We start from the raw sequence: 17694 nt of genomic DNA, 5'->3' as shown, positions 1-17694 counted from the left end.
CTTTGATTTGTGGATGAAGCATACTAGTTAAATCAGTAAATTCCACAGCATTTATTTGTGTGGACAGCCGGGAACACTTCACTCTTACTTAACTACCTATGTCAAATAGTAAAAATTAATTTCTCTAACAGGCAGACCTGGGCCTTTGTGCTTATGATCATGCCTTAAAAAGTTCTTGGCCATGCAACACTTATATTGTTTGTTTCTTGGTATTTAAACAATTAATAACTTCAGATATCTCGGTGTAAAAGGTGGTGTTTGTTGTCTGTTATACCAGGTCAGGCACAGCAGTAGATAGAATCAACTTTAATGGACTGCATTTTTACAAAATTGTTTTGCATGGAGACATTCCTTGACAACAACTTAATGGAATTCCAGGCATTGTGTTAGCTGAATAATTGCTTTGATTTTTCACTAACTTTTTTCAGTGTCTTCTAGACTGTCATACTGTTTTCTGAGTGATGAAAAGTTACTGAATTTGTACTATAGTCCAGTATTAACTATCTTTTATGTTCTGACTGGCATTAAAATAGCTTGCAGAAAGGAAGTATGTATTCAATTATAGTGTGTAGGACTTATTTAAAAAACTAGATTGTTTGCCAGGAATGTTTTGTTTCAGGGTTTTTAACTGAAATAATTTGTTCAGCTCTGTATGTAGTTTCTTTGTGTTACAGTGTATGATTGAAAAAGTTGCAGAAACTATTGTTACTGTAATTTTAAAACAGAAGACGTGCTAAGAATTTGGAAACTAGGCTTTTTGGAGTGATTCAGTTTAAAACCAATGCAAGTATTTAATAGTCTTACCCTGAATTGTATCTGTGCTGAAATATTCTGTATGAAAACAAAAAATCCTTTCATACTCACATTAGTCAGTTAAAATGTGTTCTTTTCTCACACATTCAGACTCTGATACCTGTTACTTTTATTATAGGTTGAAATTCAGCCGTAGGTTAATTTCTTAATCTTGCTGGTTGTAACAGTAATAACTCTGCCAGAATGCAGGGATAGTGAGGTCTCAGCTCCCTGGCTTTGTCACTGACTCCAGTGGTGTCATTTGGGAAAATTATCATCGTCATCATCAACAGCTTTTAAAAATTCACTCTCTGTGAAATGTGGATGTGATGCAATGGTAAAACATGAGAAGTGGTGTAATCGGTTTTAGGTGTAGCGCCTCAGAAGTTTCATAGTAGCATTCTCTTGACAGTGTAAAAGACTGAAAATACTCTGAGGTTAAATGGGTTTATTCTCATTTATTCCTATTGTCTACTAGCCAAATCTTCAAGATTATTTTATTAAAACCCCATTAACAGTTTCCAAAGTGTATGTCAAAGTGCCCAGAGCCACTGTTATTCCCCTGAGATGTTCATTTTTGATTGTTGGGATGCTGCAATGAAACATGGTTTAAAAGGAAGTTACCTAATTACACGTTCATTTTTCAATATTAAACATGTCTCATTTTACTAGCAAAAATTGTTTATTTGAACTGGAACTTACAAAATCATCTGAGATTCTGAAAGGAAAGGTTGGCATTTTCTTGTATATAATCACTGTAGAAAAAATTCTGATGATTTAACCCTTTTTCTTTGTGCCCCCTCTTACTTTCTGTTTATATTCTGTGACATCTGCAGAACTGCATTGCCATTCAAGCTTGCCTGGAAGTAATTAAGTGAAATTTAGAAACAGTTATGTTAATGAACTAGGATGGAACATAATCCACTGTGTTGTCTTTATTTGTTTGACTGCAGGACAAACAGAAAAAGCAGAAAAATAAACCAAAAGACGATGCTGTAAGAGTAGCAGATAGAGTTCTTGAAATACCTGAGGAGAATGTGTAGTGAGTCAAAAATGTGTTGTCATGTAGTCACATACACTGTCACCTCCATAGGCCTTCTAGTTGCCGAGTAATAGCTGCTTCTAAATCTTTGGTTTGATAGTACTTATCTCAGTGTGAGGCTAGGGTTTATCTGTTGTGATGTGAAACTCCATGCAAGAGATTTTTGAACCTCCACTGCCTTTCAGGTGAGACTTGATAAGAACAACAATGATAAGAACAACACCCTCTGCTTCAGGTTAATAGTAGCTGTTAACAAATTACAGTGATATTTGTGATGATCTAAGTTACATAAACGTGAAATACTGTGATCCATCCCAGGCAAGCTGCTGAACTATTTAATCAAATCTGTAAATTGGTTGTGAATTACAAATACGAAAATATCTCACATTCCTTAAACAGTTTTGCTGTCTCTGAAGTGCCCAATGTGATAGTTGTTTTTTTTTTTTTTTGGAATGCCTCGCGATAAGTATGCAATAGGATCTTTGTGTTTCTTTCTGATGATGTGAGTCTCGTCAGGACATCATTTTGTCCTTCAATTCAATGTTCCTTCGCTAGAGTTAAAAAGAAGTGCAGAGTTTTAATGCAAGGTGACATACATTTTCTAATGCTCAATCTTCTGAACCCAGATAGAAAAATAATTTAGGTACTGATCTCTTGAGAATATATATGCTGGGTCAGGGCAATGAATATTAGCATGCTAATGGCTGTTTTGATGCCAGGGGGGCACTCTGACTCACAATGTATACAGCAGGAAAATCTCTGGAAGTCAACAGAGACTGTAAGCTATATTTCCTGTGTTTACACAACTCTTTTGGTACTGGGGTTTGGCTGGTTGGGGGAAAGAAGGGTAGTTAATAATTAACTCTGGAGAGTACAAATGAAATAAAATACAGGCAGCAATGTATTCTGTGGTAAAACAGTGTGCTAGAGTTTAGCAGACTGATCAGTATTTTCTAGGAAGTAGGAAATGCTAAGGTTTTGTAACCTTGGATCTCTTACTCCTGTTGGTACAAAACCAAAGAGCTAAATAATTAACTTTTTAAAAACCCATGGGAATGATAGTGTTTGGTACTACCCTGAATTTCTGTCACAGTTTACATGTTTTCATCCTTCTTCAGTGGTTTTATCTTTGTTATTAATGAGGTTCATATTACCCAGACTTCTGAAATAATTCACAGGGACAAAGAAAAGCCCCAGAACCCACTGTAAGGGAGTGGGGTGTGTTACAACATTAGACAAACCTCATGAGAGAAACTTGGTGGATTGATACCAAATACCTTGTGTCTTATCTTGTATTTCTCATTTTATTCTTTCTTCACACACATTGACATCACCAGGACAAGTCTCTGGGTAATTAATTAGGTTAAGTCTTTGGAGAATCAGAGTTTTCAACTGTAAGCATGTTTGGTTGTATTCCATAGAATTCTTCTCATAAAATATGCTTGCTGTGTCATAATGTCTTGCTTGCCTGGCTAGTAAAGCCATACTTCAGCCTAGCAGCTAAAGCCATCTGGTTGTTCCTTGCTCTCCTGTTGCCACTACGCATTTTCTGAATGTCCAGTGGAGTCTTGTTTTGAGTGCCAGTGGTTTTCACACAAACCAAAACTGCAGGCTCCTACAAAACGTCTTTGTAAAGTTGACGAGTAATAGTATCTTAGCAAATGGCTAGCAAAGGATTCCTTTGGCACTCAATAAAGCAATGTTGTTCTGGGACTAACACACAAATGTTTTGGGGTTTTTGGTTTTTTTTTTTTTCATGGAAATATCTTCCTAGTGTTGGCAAAAAATGTTGGGGGTTAGTGCACCAGTTGAAGCAAAATAAGGAGATTTAGATTATTCTTCACCTTTATGTTGCAACTGATGTAGCCTTGTTCATGTGACAGTTATTGATGGTGATTTGGGTAGGGTTTTTAGCCAGAACAGAGGGAATCTTGTGTTATGTTGCAATCAGCGTTTAACTGTGAAGACTCTACATCAATATAAAAGGACATTTAATAAAATAATACTTTTTATTAAGCTGTGGTTTTGTGATTGCATTCAGTTTGTCCTTGTCCTTGACAGCTAGGTAGATCGTGTAGATGGCGAAGCAGGGTCTGTGGCTTCCACAGGAGCTGCACAGAGGCAAAACTCAGGAAGGCAAGAAAGACAAGATTGAGTTCATTACTGTACGCATAGCTTGCTTTCTTTTTTCCAGACTACCACTGATATATTTTCACCCCAGGAATCATGCTGTCAAACCATAGCCCAAGTCTTCTATTCCAAAGAAGCTAACTAGTTAAGCCAGTAATCAAGGCGTATGATAGTCCATTCAAAAAAAAAAAAAAAAAAAAATTGGAAGGCTTGTTTGTTTGGGGGATTGCTTGGTCTGCTTAATTGTTTGAAATCTTAAATTATTTGAAATTTCTCTGACCCATGGATTTAGTGTAAGTCGATTCTGTTTTCTTTCACTAGCTCTGGGGGAGATTTATTTTACTAGGAAGTCTTCCTTGATGCCAGATGTTGAATTCCCTTGATATTTTATTGTTTGCCAAAGCAGAGTAGCACTAGATCTAAGTACTTGTGAAGGAAATGTGCATTTGATTATTGAGTTCTACAGTTAAATTAGCCTGACTTTTGTGTGCCTGTTGCACATAAGCAATGGAAGTATAGATTGTGTATACTGAATTGGTTTGAAATACCTTTTAAATACTAAGATCTGTATTTTTTTTCCTTAAGGTTTAAAATAAGCAATTTATGATGAATGGTATTTTGTAAATAAGATGTTGACTGATTTTGAGGACTTTAGTTGTTCAAAATCAGATTGACACCCTATATTCTCTTACTGCACTTCTGAAAAATACTGAATGGATGCGTATTTTATGCTCTATTGACCATATTATGGAGAAAGATAAATAAGATACACAGGTATCAGTAAATGCTTCTGATACACAGGTATATGTGAGTGTGCATTTCACAATTATGAGGTGATGTTAAATTCAGAAACTAGCTTTAATGTTTACTTCCTCCCTTCTGTGCTACAGTAGCTTCTGGGGTGTCTGCATGTTTTGGACTTTAACAGTCATTTGCCGTTGATGCGCTCTGCTGTTTCTGTCATGGTGCGTGTGACTGCCACTAGATGGTGATAGATGTGCGTGCAATAACCGCATGTCATGGGGGTTCATTTTCCTGTGACCCTCAGTAACTGGCTGGGAAGTCAATAGTTACTAAACCAGTGTGATTTTGATTCTGCCCTGTGAGTGAGCACATTGCATGGAGCTTTTCATAGGAAAGAAGGACACTGCCTGGCATCCACACGCTCTCCTGACAGCAATAGGCCTCCTGTGCTGAATTTATAGTGGACTTTCAGAGGGAGAGCAGCTAAAAGAAGTTCTGCATGAGGACTATTGCTGCACCCCAGGTTTTGGGTTCTCTATCCAGCACCTTGGCCTACTTAAACAAAGAGATGAAAGTCATGGTTGAAGGTAGGGAGAGGAAGTGTTTTCCTTTGGAAAAACCTTCCTTTCTTCTAGGAAAGAAATAAAGCACTGTTATGTTACAGGTCTGTAGGTGTTCCTGTGCAGTCAAGAGAGGATTGTCTAGCCCTAAGGTTCTTTTCTTTCAAGCCAATAAAGAAGTCTTACCTTTGATTGTAACTTAACATAAAATTTCTTCTGTTTTGGTTAGCCCCTTGCTCTGAAACCACTGCCACCATCATGTGAACAAAGCATTAAGTGCAATTGCTCTTCTACGTTGTAGTTGGTCCTTAACCTTGAACATTTCTGTCTGTGTACCTGGGGAATAATAATGAGGACCACTAGAAAACCAGATCTTTGATACTTCTTGTATACAGTAAATGTTAAACTCAACATCTGCTACATAGCAGCAGATTACTTTCATAATGTACCTCAAATTTTTCAAGATTGTCCAATTTTCATATTAAAAAAAACTTTTGATTTTTGTTGTTTCATTTGCCTTGTCTAAGCATCTTCAAATTACTTCTAAGTTCTCCAGACTAACTTTTACCTTCCAGTTGTTTTTAGTGTCATTTATGAGCAAATCTGGTTTTAGTAGATTCTTTGTTCAGAGTTTTCAATATAGTATCTAATGAAACAGAAGTTAGATTCCTTTTTTATAGAAGTTTTAAAGAAATAGAGTTTAGTACAAAACTTGAACTAAACATTTAATTCCACTGGGAATAATTTTGTATATGGGAAAGCTTGTGCTTCACGGTGTAGGTGCCTTTCTCTTGGAAGCAGAAGGTAATTTCCAACTAACGGTCAATGTTTTAGTTGTGGATAAACTATAGAGGTTATTTTGGAGTGTTTTGTCACTACCTCAATGCAGATGCAGTTTAATTTCTTTCTATTTGTTTAATATCATTTTTTAAAATTAATTTTCCTTTTCTAGAATCGCCAGATGCCGATATTGCCATGGAGGTAGCTACATCAGAACAGCATGTTTCTGAGGCAATATATGATTGTGTTATTTGTGGACAAAGTGGTCCTTCTACTGAAGACAGACCTACAGGGCTAGTTGTATTATTACAAGCATCCTCAGGTATGAATGTGCGACTTCTTGGACAAGTAGTGTTTCTGCAGCTTTTAATGTGTGTGCATAAATCATGTTGTGTCTCATGGAGCCTGGAAGGACAGTCTCTTCTCTGCTTTGTTGACGGTTCTCCGTGAGGTGCATGTGTAGGTCTAAGGGTACTGAGAAAATGTTTAAATGCTTGAGAAAAGAGCGAACAGTTTTGTTCCCTCCTAGTTCCTGTTAGCTTTTGCAAACCTGGCAGTGTATAAATGGCTTGTAGGAAAACAGGCATTGAAAGAAAAGAAAAAGAGCCGATGGTGTGTGTATGTATATGTACTTTATGTATAAGTGCAAAAGCACAACTTTGTGTTCAGTTTCTTTTAATATTTTGTTACTGTTTAACATCAACAAAGCACATTGTAGTTACAAACCAGAATTTCCTGATTGCTTTCTTAATTGTTTAGTGCATTGTTATCCATTGCATTCTTTATTGCTTCTTTTCTTCGTACAGTCTTGGGACAATGCTGCAATAGCACTGAGCCAAAGAAACTACCAACTACTGAAGAGGAACAAATATACCCTTGGGATACCTGTGCAGCTTTGCATGATGTCAGGCTTACAACTCTACAGCGATACTTCAAAGATGTAAGTATTTCAGATGAACAGGACTACCATTTATGAAAATTTTGTGTAAAAAGGTAAATGAAATTACGACTTAGAGCCATAGTTTAATTTCTCCATTTGGTGAACACTTTGACATGTCGCATTATTTATGTAGTGTTTACATTTGATAGGGTCTTTATGTTTAAGTAGCATCTGCCTTTTCCCTAGTTATATTTTTGGCATAGGCATCTGATATATGTACTGGAGATAGCTGTTAAATATCCATGCAGATGTTCTGCAGAATAAGATATTTCACAGTTCAGTGTGACCACACGATTGAGATGTGGTTTTGCTGTCTTAGGTATTATTTTCAAAACACTAGTTTTCTTGAAGCCATTCAGAAAACCTGAACAAGAAATTAATCACTTTAAAATATTTTTGGCAGCACACCTTAAGTGTAAAGAGTTGTTTTTACCTGTAACAGTTTTCTTAGCCACTGCAGAGAAGGAGAGGACGAGTGGATGGGAAGGAGGGACCAGCAGAAGATTTCAGTCTCTTCTGCTGAATTCTCAACTCTGCACAACTATGTTGGGTTTGTGTGGTGGGGTTTTGTTACCGGGGGAGGGGCCACAGGGGTGGCTTCTGTGAGAAGCTGCTAGAAGCTGCCCCTACTCCAAGTCAAACCCACCTGTGGCCATGGCCAAGCCAGTCAGCGATGATGGTAGCTGGGATGACATGTTTAAGAGCAGAAAAACCTGACATGGAACCTCCAGTAGAGATCAGAGTGGGATGTGAGGGAGACAACCAGGCAGACACCTAGGTCAGTGAGGAAAGGCGGGGAGGAGGTGGGCCAGAGCACACAGATGTTCCCCTGCAGTCCATGGTGAGAGGGCAGGCTGTGCCCCTGCAGCCGTGGAGGGTCATGGGGGAGCAGAGACCCACCTGTAGCCTGGGGAGGACCCCACAACAGAGCAGGTGAATGCACCCAAAAGAGGCCATGACTCTGTGGGAAGCCTGTGCTGGAGCAGGCTGCTCCTGAAGGACTGCACTCTGTGGAAGGGACCCACGCTGGAGCAGTTTGTGAAGAACTGCAGCCCATTGGAAGGATTTGGGTCAGAGAAGTTCATGGAGGACTGTCTCCCATGGGAGGCGGGGGACCCCACACTGGAGCAGGGTCAGAGTGTGAGGAGTCCTCCCCTGAGGAGGAAGGAGCAGCAGAGACAACATGTGATGTACTGACCACAACCCCCACTCCCTGTCCCCCTGTGCTGGTGGCGGGGAGGAGGTAGAGAAATCATGAGCAAAGCTGAGCCCAGGACGAAGGGAGGGGTGGGGGGAAGGTGTTTTAAGATCTGGTTTTGTCTCTCATTGTCCTACTCTGACTTGATTGGTAGCAAATTAAATTGATTTTTCCCCTGATTGAATCAGAAATTGATTTTTGTCCTTGACCATAACTGGTGAGTGATCCATATTATTAGATAGCATGCAAATAAAATGTATATTTTTTTAAATCTTAAAATAAGTTGTGGTAAATACCTTTATACCTTTATATGTGTATATAGCTGATCTGTTTTCTTGCTGTTGTTGCTTTGTCTTAGAGTTCCTGCCTGCAAGCAGTGTCAATAGGCTGGGAAGGAGGTGTTTATGTACAAACTTGTGGTCACACTTTACACATAGATTGTCACAAATCTTACATGGAATCTTTACGGGTAAGTAAAACTGGAGATCATCTTTTTTATTTGGATCTGAACTGTTCTTGCTGAAGGGACTTGGATTTATGCTGCTCAGTTTGGAGAAAGAAAGATTGGGTTTACATGAATGGACAAGATGTTTCTATTATGTTCCAACAACTGTAGATACTAAATCTCTTATTACATCTTGACATTATTAACAGAAGTACTTTGTTTTAAGGTATTCTGATAGATTAGAAAAACTCCTTGACTAAATTAATCCTGTGCTTAAAACATTAAATTACTTTTTTTACCCTTTTTTTTTTTTCCCCAGGTGAAATATTCTTTATACTTTTCATTTCTGTTTCACAACTTGCTGTTTGATGCTTAACATTCTCTTCTTACAGAAAAACAGAAATAAAAATGAGGAGAATTTTACAAATACAAACTTTTCTTTTGGTTAATTCCTCTAAAAAGTTAGATTTTTTTTTTTTAATCTCCAGTAAATGGTATATGTTCTTATGGTGTAAGGTATGTATATAACGCAGTTTAGAGAAATGAGCTAAAATTGTTTAACTCTTGTGAATTATGCTTTTTTATTTTTTTTCTGCTTGGAAAAGACTGTTGGGAAATTACTGCTATGTATGATTTTAAAACAGAGTTTGTTAGTCAGGCCTCAAAAATAGTTGGCTAGAAAAGACATCCTTGTTTTCACATGGCATTGGTAAACAGGGTTGTGTTCCACTGATGATGTTGGCCACCTTTGCCCCCCTCAGCCTCTTGCAGCCCAATGCACCATGGAATATCACCGCAAGCTCAGCAGTAGTAGAAGTCATCGGATTTTAAGCAATCGTTTCTTACAGTATTTTTCAGTGTAATAAAATAAAGACTAAATGATGACTTCTTGTTGCATTTGAAACTGCTTTTTCATTCAAGATTATTTGATGTGATATTTCTTTAGTTTTATTTGTTCCTAAGTTGTTTTGATTTGTTTCTATTTTGAGAAAATCATGAGTAATATTTTGTAATTTTAGAAGCAGCATTGGTCATACTGTGAAATTTACCTCTAGAGAAACTGGAAGCTGAGCCACTTTTATTGGATCCCATGATGAATTGTTCTTTTCCGTATGACTGTAAAGGGGTTTTCCAGGGGCAATTGCATCATCATGATAATTAAATAAAGCTGGCGGTTTCATGGTGGAATCTAATATTGCAGAATTTTGGAAAAGTACTCTTTTGGATCATATAGGCACTGAAGTCTCTTTCCTGGTGGATTCTCACTTAAACTGGAAATAAACTGTTAATTCCATCTCATTGTATTCCTGAGGCTTTCTAGATTGTTTCAGCAAACTTCTGATCCTAGCACGTCTTACTACTACCTAGATGAGTGCATATTCATTTTGACTCCTAGCATTCTTAGTACTGAAATAATTTATATAGACTTGTGTTCATCTGCATAAAACATTTATTTTTAGGTAGTACAATTGGTGATCGACATGCGGAAAGGTACGTAAAAGCAGGCTCACCAGAATGCCTCAGCGTGTTCTGGGGTGATTGCCTGAAGCTGAAATTATGGTCACTACTAATTCAGCAGTTCTGCCAGGAGTGGGAGACCTTTGAGGCAATTGACAAAGCTGAAGCAAGGTTGCTGGCCAGCAACAGGAGTACTTGGGAGATGTCCCTGCTTCCCAAGCACGTACTTCTGTGTCCATTTCTTAATCCTTTGTGATAAAGAAGAAATAATCAGGGGATTTGTCTTGCTGCCCTCCAGTGGCTACTTGATCAGGTTTTTCACTCTGTGCACTACTTCTGAGAAATATCTTCAAACAGTTCTCATGACTGAAAATAAAATTGCCTTTTGAGAAGCTAAAAGATGATATCAAGGGAATCTCAAACTTTGTTGGGAATTGCTAGAAAGAGACAACACACGTGACATGTTCAACATACCCCATTGAAGTATTTTTAGTTTATTATGGGGATATTGTTGACAATGAAGGGTACTTAAACATTAGGAAAATGGGTTGGAGACTTGTAAGACAGTCTCTAGTAGTTAAGACTGTTTTCATTACAGTGAGGAACTATTCCAATTATTCTTTCTTTACTTTTTTTGATTTTAGACTTAGTTCTTTAGGTGTGCACCTGAAATACCAAACTAAAAAGTATAATCTTGTGCAGATTTCAGCTACATCTTCTTTATTTTCTTTTAGAATGACCAGGTTCTTCAGGGTTTTTCAGTGGACAAAGGAGAATTTACCTGTCCCCTCTGTAGGCAGTTTGCTAACAGTGTTCTTCCCTGTTATCCTGGAAACAACATGGAAAGAAGCCTTTGGCAAAGTCATAGTAACAAGTGTATGCAAGATCTCGTCCAAGAGGTGGAAGATCTTCAAGAACAGCTGGGAACTTTCCCAGTAAGCATCAGTGTAAGGCAGAAAGATCCTTGTTAATTTGCCTCTACTGTTCATTTTTTACATTGATGTATTTGTGACCTCTTAGAAACTCAACAACCTGGGAAACTTCATTTCCTTCTGATAAGAAGATAGCATACTACTTATTTCCTATAAAGAAATTTATAATATTTACAGCACTCATTGCATTACCTACTAAAACAGTAAAAAAGCTATGACAAAATGTGATTAATACAGTTTTTTATGAAGTGCACTTTCACTTCTCTCCATAGCAATTTACATATAATTTAGTCATGTGCTATAAAATTATTTTATCATTTCTCTGCAATGTACAAATATCCTTGTAACTGAGAGCTATTTAAATGACATCTATTAAGAACATTTTAAGGTATGGATTATATTTTACAGACAGCAGAGTTTGCATATGCTCATGTATTACAAAGCTTCGTGAGGTCTTTCTGAATGACAGAATTAATTCCATTAAATTCTGCTAGCCTTTCAGTTTTGATGGGAGATGCTTTGTGCTACTTTTATGTACCTGTGCAATGCAAATACATGTTAAAATAATCCAAGTAGTGAGATTCTTGAGCTTAGAAGATGGACAAAACTGTTTTCATATTCAGAACAAATCAGAATAACTTGCAGAATAACACTTCTGTTAGAATATTGGCTTTTAATATATTTTTTTCATAACCTGCAAATGTGTTTTTATAAATATGAATATGCTGCGCTTTGTGATTAGCTACTGCATTTCTTCAGCTAAAGTTAACTACTCGCCTTTTGTCTTTGTTCATAGTCTGAAACCAATCTCAGTAAAGAAATGGAATCTGTAATGAAAGATATAAAAAGTACCACACAGAAGAAGTATACAGATTACAGTAAGAGTCCTGGATCACCTGACAATGATTTTCTGTTTATGTATTCAGTAGCCAGGTGGGTATGTTTTTAATTTTGTGTTTCTCACTAATGCTATTACTCACTAGGTAGTTTTCTTCTTCCAAAAAAAAAAAATCATCCTCTCCAAAAAGTACTTTCTGAGTATTTCGTACAGCGAGCTTACATTTTCCGTTTTTCATATGCAGGCATATGCAAGATGGAAAGATGTGCCTTTCAGTTAATTTTTAGTTTATGCAGCAGTGGTACAAGACCTTATTTTTTTTATAACCTCTGCTTATTTAGTTTTCTTCTTTATTCAAAGTTTTGCTTACCCTATATCAAAATTTTATGCTGTATTTCTTTTTTTGCCTTCCTTTCTCAAACTGCCAAGTGTTCTCTGTTCAGCAGAATTAGATTATTGCCATATTGCTGGTTTCTAAATCACAGGGTGTTTTTAATCTGTCAGACATTAGTTTTATTTACTTAAATGGGGATGACAGAAGGAGCCTTTTCTACATCACCAACCAGGGATTTCTCACCATGTGAATTAGACTTCTAAAAAAGTCACCAAACTACCAATATTTTCTCTGTGATGCTTGATTACAGTTTTTAGCTGTCAGTGTCTCAGACACTGTCTCCAAGAAAATGAAACAGTCCCTCCCTCCGTCTATACTCTTAACATTAAAATGCTCTGAGTGGGTAATCTGTTCAGATTTACTGTAGTGCAGGCTGTTCCCATAAGTTGAAATACACATTAAGCAAATAGTTTTCTAAACTCTGACTTACTGAGGCCTGCAGGGAAGGTGCTGAGTGCAGGGAAGCTGCAAGCATACCACTGACATCATCTGGTAGCATTTTTTACCAGTTTCATAAACTTCAGTTGCTGAGTGTCTTTAGTATACATGCAGTGGAAGTATTCAAGACTTGGCTCTGCAGGACTCGGAAGAATCAGATCTGAGGTTCAGCTTCTGAGAGAAGGTTGGACCATGTGATCTCCAGAATTCTCTTTCAACCTACCTTATTTTGTAATTCTTTTAAAATCAATATCTGTATTCTTTTAGAGCATGTTAACTGTGCCTTGATCAAGAAGGGCAATTAAATTTTATACATAGCAAGTTAAAAGATTGTTCTTTATTACTTTACATAGTATATGCTATACAAGGATATATAATGTTGAGGGTTTTCAGCAAGGATGTGCTTGGACAATACAATTTAATATCCTTCCAAAAATATAAAGGATTCAAAATTTGTTTCTCATGTGAAAGTATGATTATTAATGACCTTGACTTGACATGCCATATGAGGTACCAAAAATGGTGTTACAATTTATTTCTGGGGGCAATGTTACATAATTTAAAAAATGCTAGCTAAACATAGCTTAATTGCATCTATATCTTACTATGTTTACATTAACACCTTAAGACCAAAATTTTTTTTTCCATCCAAGAGTTAAAAATACCTGAAACCAGAACAGCATTTCATTGCTGCTTGCAGTGCTGGAGAGTGGACTCGTGGTTGACCCCTAAGATTAGGATATGCCACCTGTACTTGTTGTGACCTCTTCTTGTTACGCTGGGCTTGTGTCAGCAATTTTCCGTTTATCCATGGCTGAAGCATTTCAGGTGTTGGATCCAGCCCTCTGTATTGTTACCATAACTCATAAGGTAACTTAGGAGGGTGCCAGGCAGATCAGCTACAAATTACCTTTCAATTCAGCAGTCCAGATTTACAGGCTTCTACTAGATAATTGCATAAGAACTGCAGGTTAAAAACTTTTAAACTTTTAAAAAGACATTTTAATATCATCTTACAGTTTGTATCTACAGAAATAAAAACATAAGTGAGGTGGTCATCTCCCACACTGAGAAAGTTGTCTTTGTATGCTTTTAGTATGTTTTCTTTAATTTTAAGTATCCAAACAATCGACCTTCCACAATTTAAATTACAGGCTGAAGTAACTTGCTTTCTGGAAGTTACTTCCTGTCATTCAGCTTCTTTTTTCCTTATTTCCCTCCAATTCTTTTTGTTGTAATGGTATCCTTGAGTTCCTTGCCAACCAGTTCCCTTTTGAACATTCCTATTTTCATGTATTCTGAAGCATTTCACTGGTTTTGGTCAGACCAGCTGTTACTCATTTCTTCCTGTTATTTAACATACAAATGAAGTGGTCGGGATGGTAAGTAGCCTCTGTTTAAGCGTAAGCATTTGAATGCAATGATATTTTTATTGACTCCGTATATTTGCAAGTGAATTACTCTCTTAATCTTCTTAAGTCATGTTCCATTTTCAATCAGAAAATGACATCATTTGCAGTCTTCTTAAGATGCTAGTTTACAGCTGGAGGCCAGCTTTGAAGTGCATTTCTGCCTGCTGGAATGGGAATACTACTGGTTAAACAAGATGTAGCCACTCGCTGCAGCTTATTCCTTTCTGCTTCAGGAAAATGGGAACTTGCTTTTCGTACTTCACCTTTGCTTACTCAGACAGATGTCACTGGTAGCAGAGAAAAGAAATTACAAGCAAATTCTGTGCCACCTAGTAGAATAGCTAGCCCTTGTCTCTTCCTAGCAAGAGGCACTCGGGCTCTTGGCATACTGACAGCTAGAAGAGCAGCTCCTTCGCTACTGCCCCCCTTCCCTACAGTCTTACCTTGTTAAACTTCGGCTAGTTTCGTATGCATCCCTCCTTGTCTTTGCTGACATTTATGAGCTGAGTATAGTGTGTCATTCACAAATTCTGTGTGCCTAGCTTTAGCTCCGCATTAACAGCATCGATGACTGTCATGTGTGGGAGTATCTTGGAGAGCTGTGTCTGTATTGTGTAGTAAAAGGTTTCATGCTTTTGTTGGCTGTGTAAACAATGCCTTTGGTTTTGCTGTCAGCTACATGTAGACTAACGTGCAAACCTTGCGTTCTTTCTTTCCAGTCTGTGCCTCAGTATCTGGCTGTTTTATATATATGTTGTCTTTGTGAAGTGGAAAAAATGGCAGTCCTTAACTTGATTGCTGTGTCCCAGTAGAAGGAGGAGGCTCATCCAAATATGTTCCCTTTCTGGACAGGACACTGCATTCTTACTTCTCCCTACTCTGTCCTGATATGAATTCTGAGAAATATGCAATCATCCTCCCTACCCTCAATATGTTCCTTTAATGAAAGTCCCCAAGAAGGGATGAAGTAGGGCTGCTTTTTAATCAGGAGTCTGTACAGCTGAGCAAAATCCATCTTCTCTGTTTTTTCTGTCAGTGAGGAAGATAAAGCCAGTGTTCTACAGTATTTGTTGCTCCAATGAATGATACAAAGATTTCTAGATAGAAGAAACAGTCACTCTTATAGATTTTCTTTCTTCTTCTCTTCCCTTCATGTTGAGGGTGCTGAGATAGCAAAGGATGCTTTCAGAGACCACTCTGTTTGACTCTTCTGTCAGATCCCCCACGTGTTTCTTCACTGATGGGAGGTTAGGCACTGAGAGCTCTGCTTTTTTTCAGTAGAGGGCAGATGGTACTCAGATCATCATGGCAGAAGGGAGCTTGCATTAGGGAGGAGCTACACTAGTTTTTCAAACATGATTTAGGGCTCTACCTGATGTAGAACATTGTATAAAGGAGAAGTCTTCAATTTCACAGAAGATGCTTTCACTACTGTGCACTTTTATGCCAAAGTTTAGGTATGTCTTGAAAGAGCTGTCTTAGAGGAAAAGGCTAATATTCACATTTCCAAGAAAGCTGAACTTTAAGCTGCTGTCTTTGAGGAGCAGGGGGAGCTGAAGTAGTGTGGGAGGTGAAAGTTGGTATGATATGTGTGACAGAGTATGTTTCCAGAAATGTCTCTCCTTACTTTCCTTATAAAAAAAAAAGTACCATAGATCATCTCACTCGTATCAATAGGATTTTTTTTTCAGAATTGTCCCTGAGGTTTGTCTTGCAAAAATGTACATATTTCTTGGTGAAAAATTTTAGATCTAGAAAGTTGTTTCTAGACATTCAGGGAGTTTTATTGATTTAAATCTTAATTATCTTGGTTTTAATGGAAGGCTGCCATTTAATTTTGTTCTACAAATTAGTTATCAGAAGGTTTGTAGAAATAAAACATGCTGATTTCCTTTATATTCCCATGATGAAGTAGCACACACTGATCTACAGTTGCTGTTTTGCTCACTAATATGAAATCCCTATCCCTGCTTCCTTGCTGGTAGATTTTTAGAAGTTCAGTGAGCACTGCAAATTGCCTGAAGGGTGGAAAATTCCCCTGTCACACAGATGCCCTTATCAGCAGCAACCAGATGGAGCTCTGAGCAGGCACATTATCAATGTTAAATTGCCTTTTCTGAGTAGAGAGGATTAAAGCATTCCTTCAGAAATGGGTGGCATAAGCTGCAAACTTAGGGATAGTAATATTCCGAAATGTTACTATTTTAAAAACATAGGAAAGTATCTTAACAAACACTGCATATCAAAAATGTATTTTTCTTTCAAGCTGATGGAGATGAAATTCCTGAAATATAATTTGTTTTTAATGGAATAGTCATCCTCTACTTTCTTCTTAAAAATATGGGGGTGGGGGTGTGTGTGCGCGCTCTTGGCTTTGCTGTATTATGTGCCTAAAATTCTAGAATAGATTTTAATATGTATTCAGACACATTAGAGTGAACCTAAAATTGTTTGATTTTTTTGGTTAAAGAACAAAATATGTTTAGACTGAGCTTTGCGGTTTGGATTAAATTAGCAAAATAACATTTCAGAATAATTAAAATGAAGGAATATAATTCTATTAATGTGTGTTGACTTATTAAAACAAACTCCTGGAGAACAGAACGTGAATTGTTTGCTCCAAGTCTTGGGGGTAAAAGATAACACAGTACTGAAACATCCAATTCAAAAATTAAACAAAGCTCTGAGATTTGGCCTAAACCATTGATGTCTGAGTATCAGATCACAATAATACTAAAAAAGAAAACATCTGTGTGACATGCAGAGATTGACTGGCACAACTCTTGTTTCATACTAATGAGCTGCAGTGAATAGCAGCGTTTCATTCAGAATTAACCTCCAAGGCTTTTATTAACTAACTTATCTCTAAAGGTCAGTAATTCCACTATAATTTAGACCCTTTTCATACTTAGTTACTTGATGTCATATCCCTTGTACTGTCTCTTTGTTTAAAGGAAAACAAAAGCCCTGCCAAAAAAGAACACTTTTTGGACATATCTGTCCAATCATATCTGGATTGAAATTTAGCCAATCTGTATATTGTCTTTTCAGATTTGCACATAAACTCCCTTACTACCAAAGCGGAGTTTATGCATACAGAAAAAAGCCTCGGAATTAATGTTTTTAAATTCCTCAGTCACAACTGCAGCAGCTCACTTAATACAGTACTTGCTAATCAAACCACTTCAATCCACGTATGGCGGTATCTTGATAAAGTTTTTTTTATTCTGAGTCATATTTTGGCAGCATTTAACACTAAAGATTAGTTCACAGCATTCTTCTTTTTAGTGTATGCTGGGAGTTTGTGGTGACTCTTTAATGTTCCTAGAAGCTTGAATAATGGTGTTCTGGTCAACACTTATGTTTTTCTTGCAGAACAAACTTGGAACTTGAGCTGGTCCATCGAGGAGGCAATTTATGTTCAGGAGGTGCAAGCACAGCTGGGAAAAGATCATGTTTAAGTAAGTTTTATGTTGTGAAGTGCAATATAAATTATTAGTGAACAAAGATGTCTACTTCTTTCTAACCTTTTCTAAATTTTGCCAGCTGCTGCTTCTTTTAAGAACCTTTTATTCTGCCATAATGGGTCTT

At 37.3% G+C, this 17694-nt stretch overlaps 1 protein-coding gene across 1 annotated transcript in view; it reads left to right on the top strand.

Moving 5' to 3' along the window:
- The window catches only part of UBR3 (ubiquitin protein ligase E3 component n-recognin 3 (putative)), a gene marked incomplete at its 3' end in the record, with an annotated part of 82374 nt that overhangs the window by 41479 nt on the left and 23201 nt on the right, over positions 1-17694 (top strand). The window contains exons 25-30 of the mRNA XM_010154457.1: positions 6221-6370; positions 6855-6988; positions 8545-8655; positions 10824-11036; positions 11818-11954; positions 17479-17564. Of these exons, the coding sequence (XP_010152759.1) occupies positions 6221-6370; positions 6855-6988; positions 8545-8655; positions 10824-11036; positions 11818-11954; positions 17479-17564 (831 nt within the window). The remainder of the gene's footprint in view (positions 1-6220; positions 6371-6854; positions 6989-8544; positions 8656-10823; positions 11037-11817; positions 11955-17478; positions 17565-17694) is intronic.

The sequence above is a fragment of the Eurypyga helias genome, unplaced genomic scaffold (assembly GCF_000690775.1).
Source record: "Eurypyga helias isolate BGI_N326 unplaced genomic scaffold, ASM69077v1 scaffold17516, whole genome shotgun sequence".
Classification (NCBI taxonomy): Eukaryota; Metazoa; Chordata; class Aves; order Eurypygiformes; family Eurypygidae; genus Eurypyga; species Eurypyga helias.
This window is presented reverse-complemented; position numbering and strand designations above follow the sequence as displayed.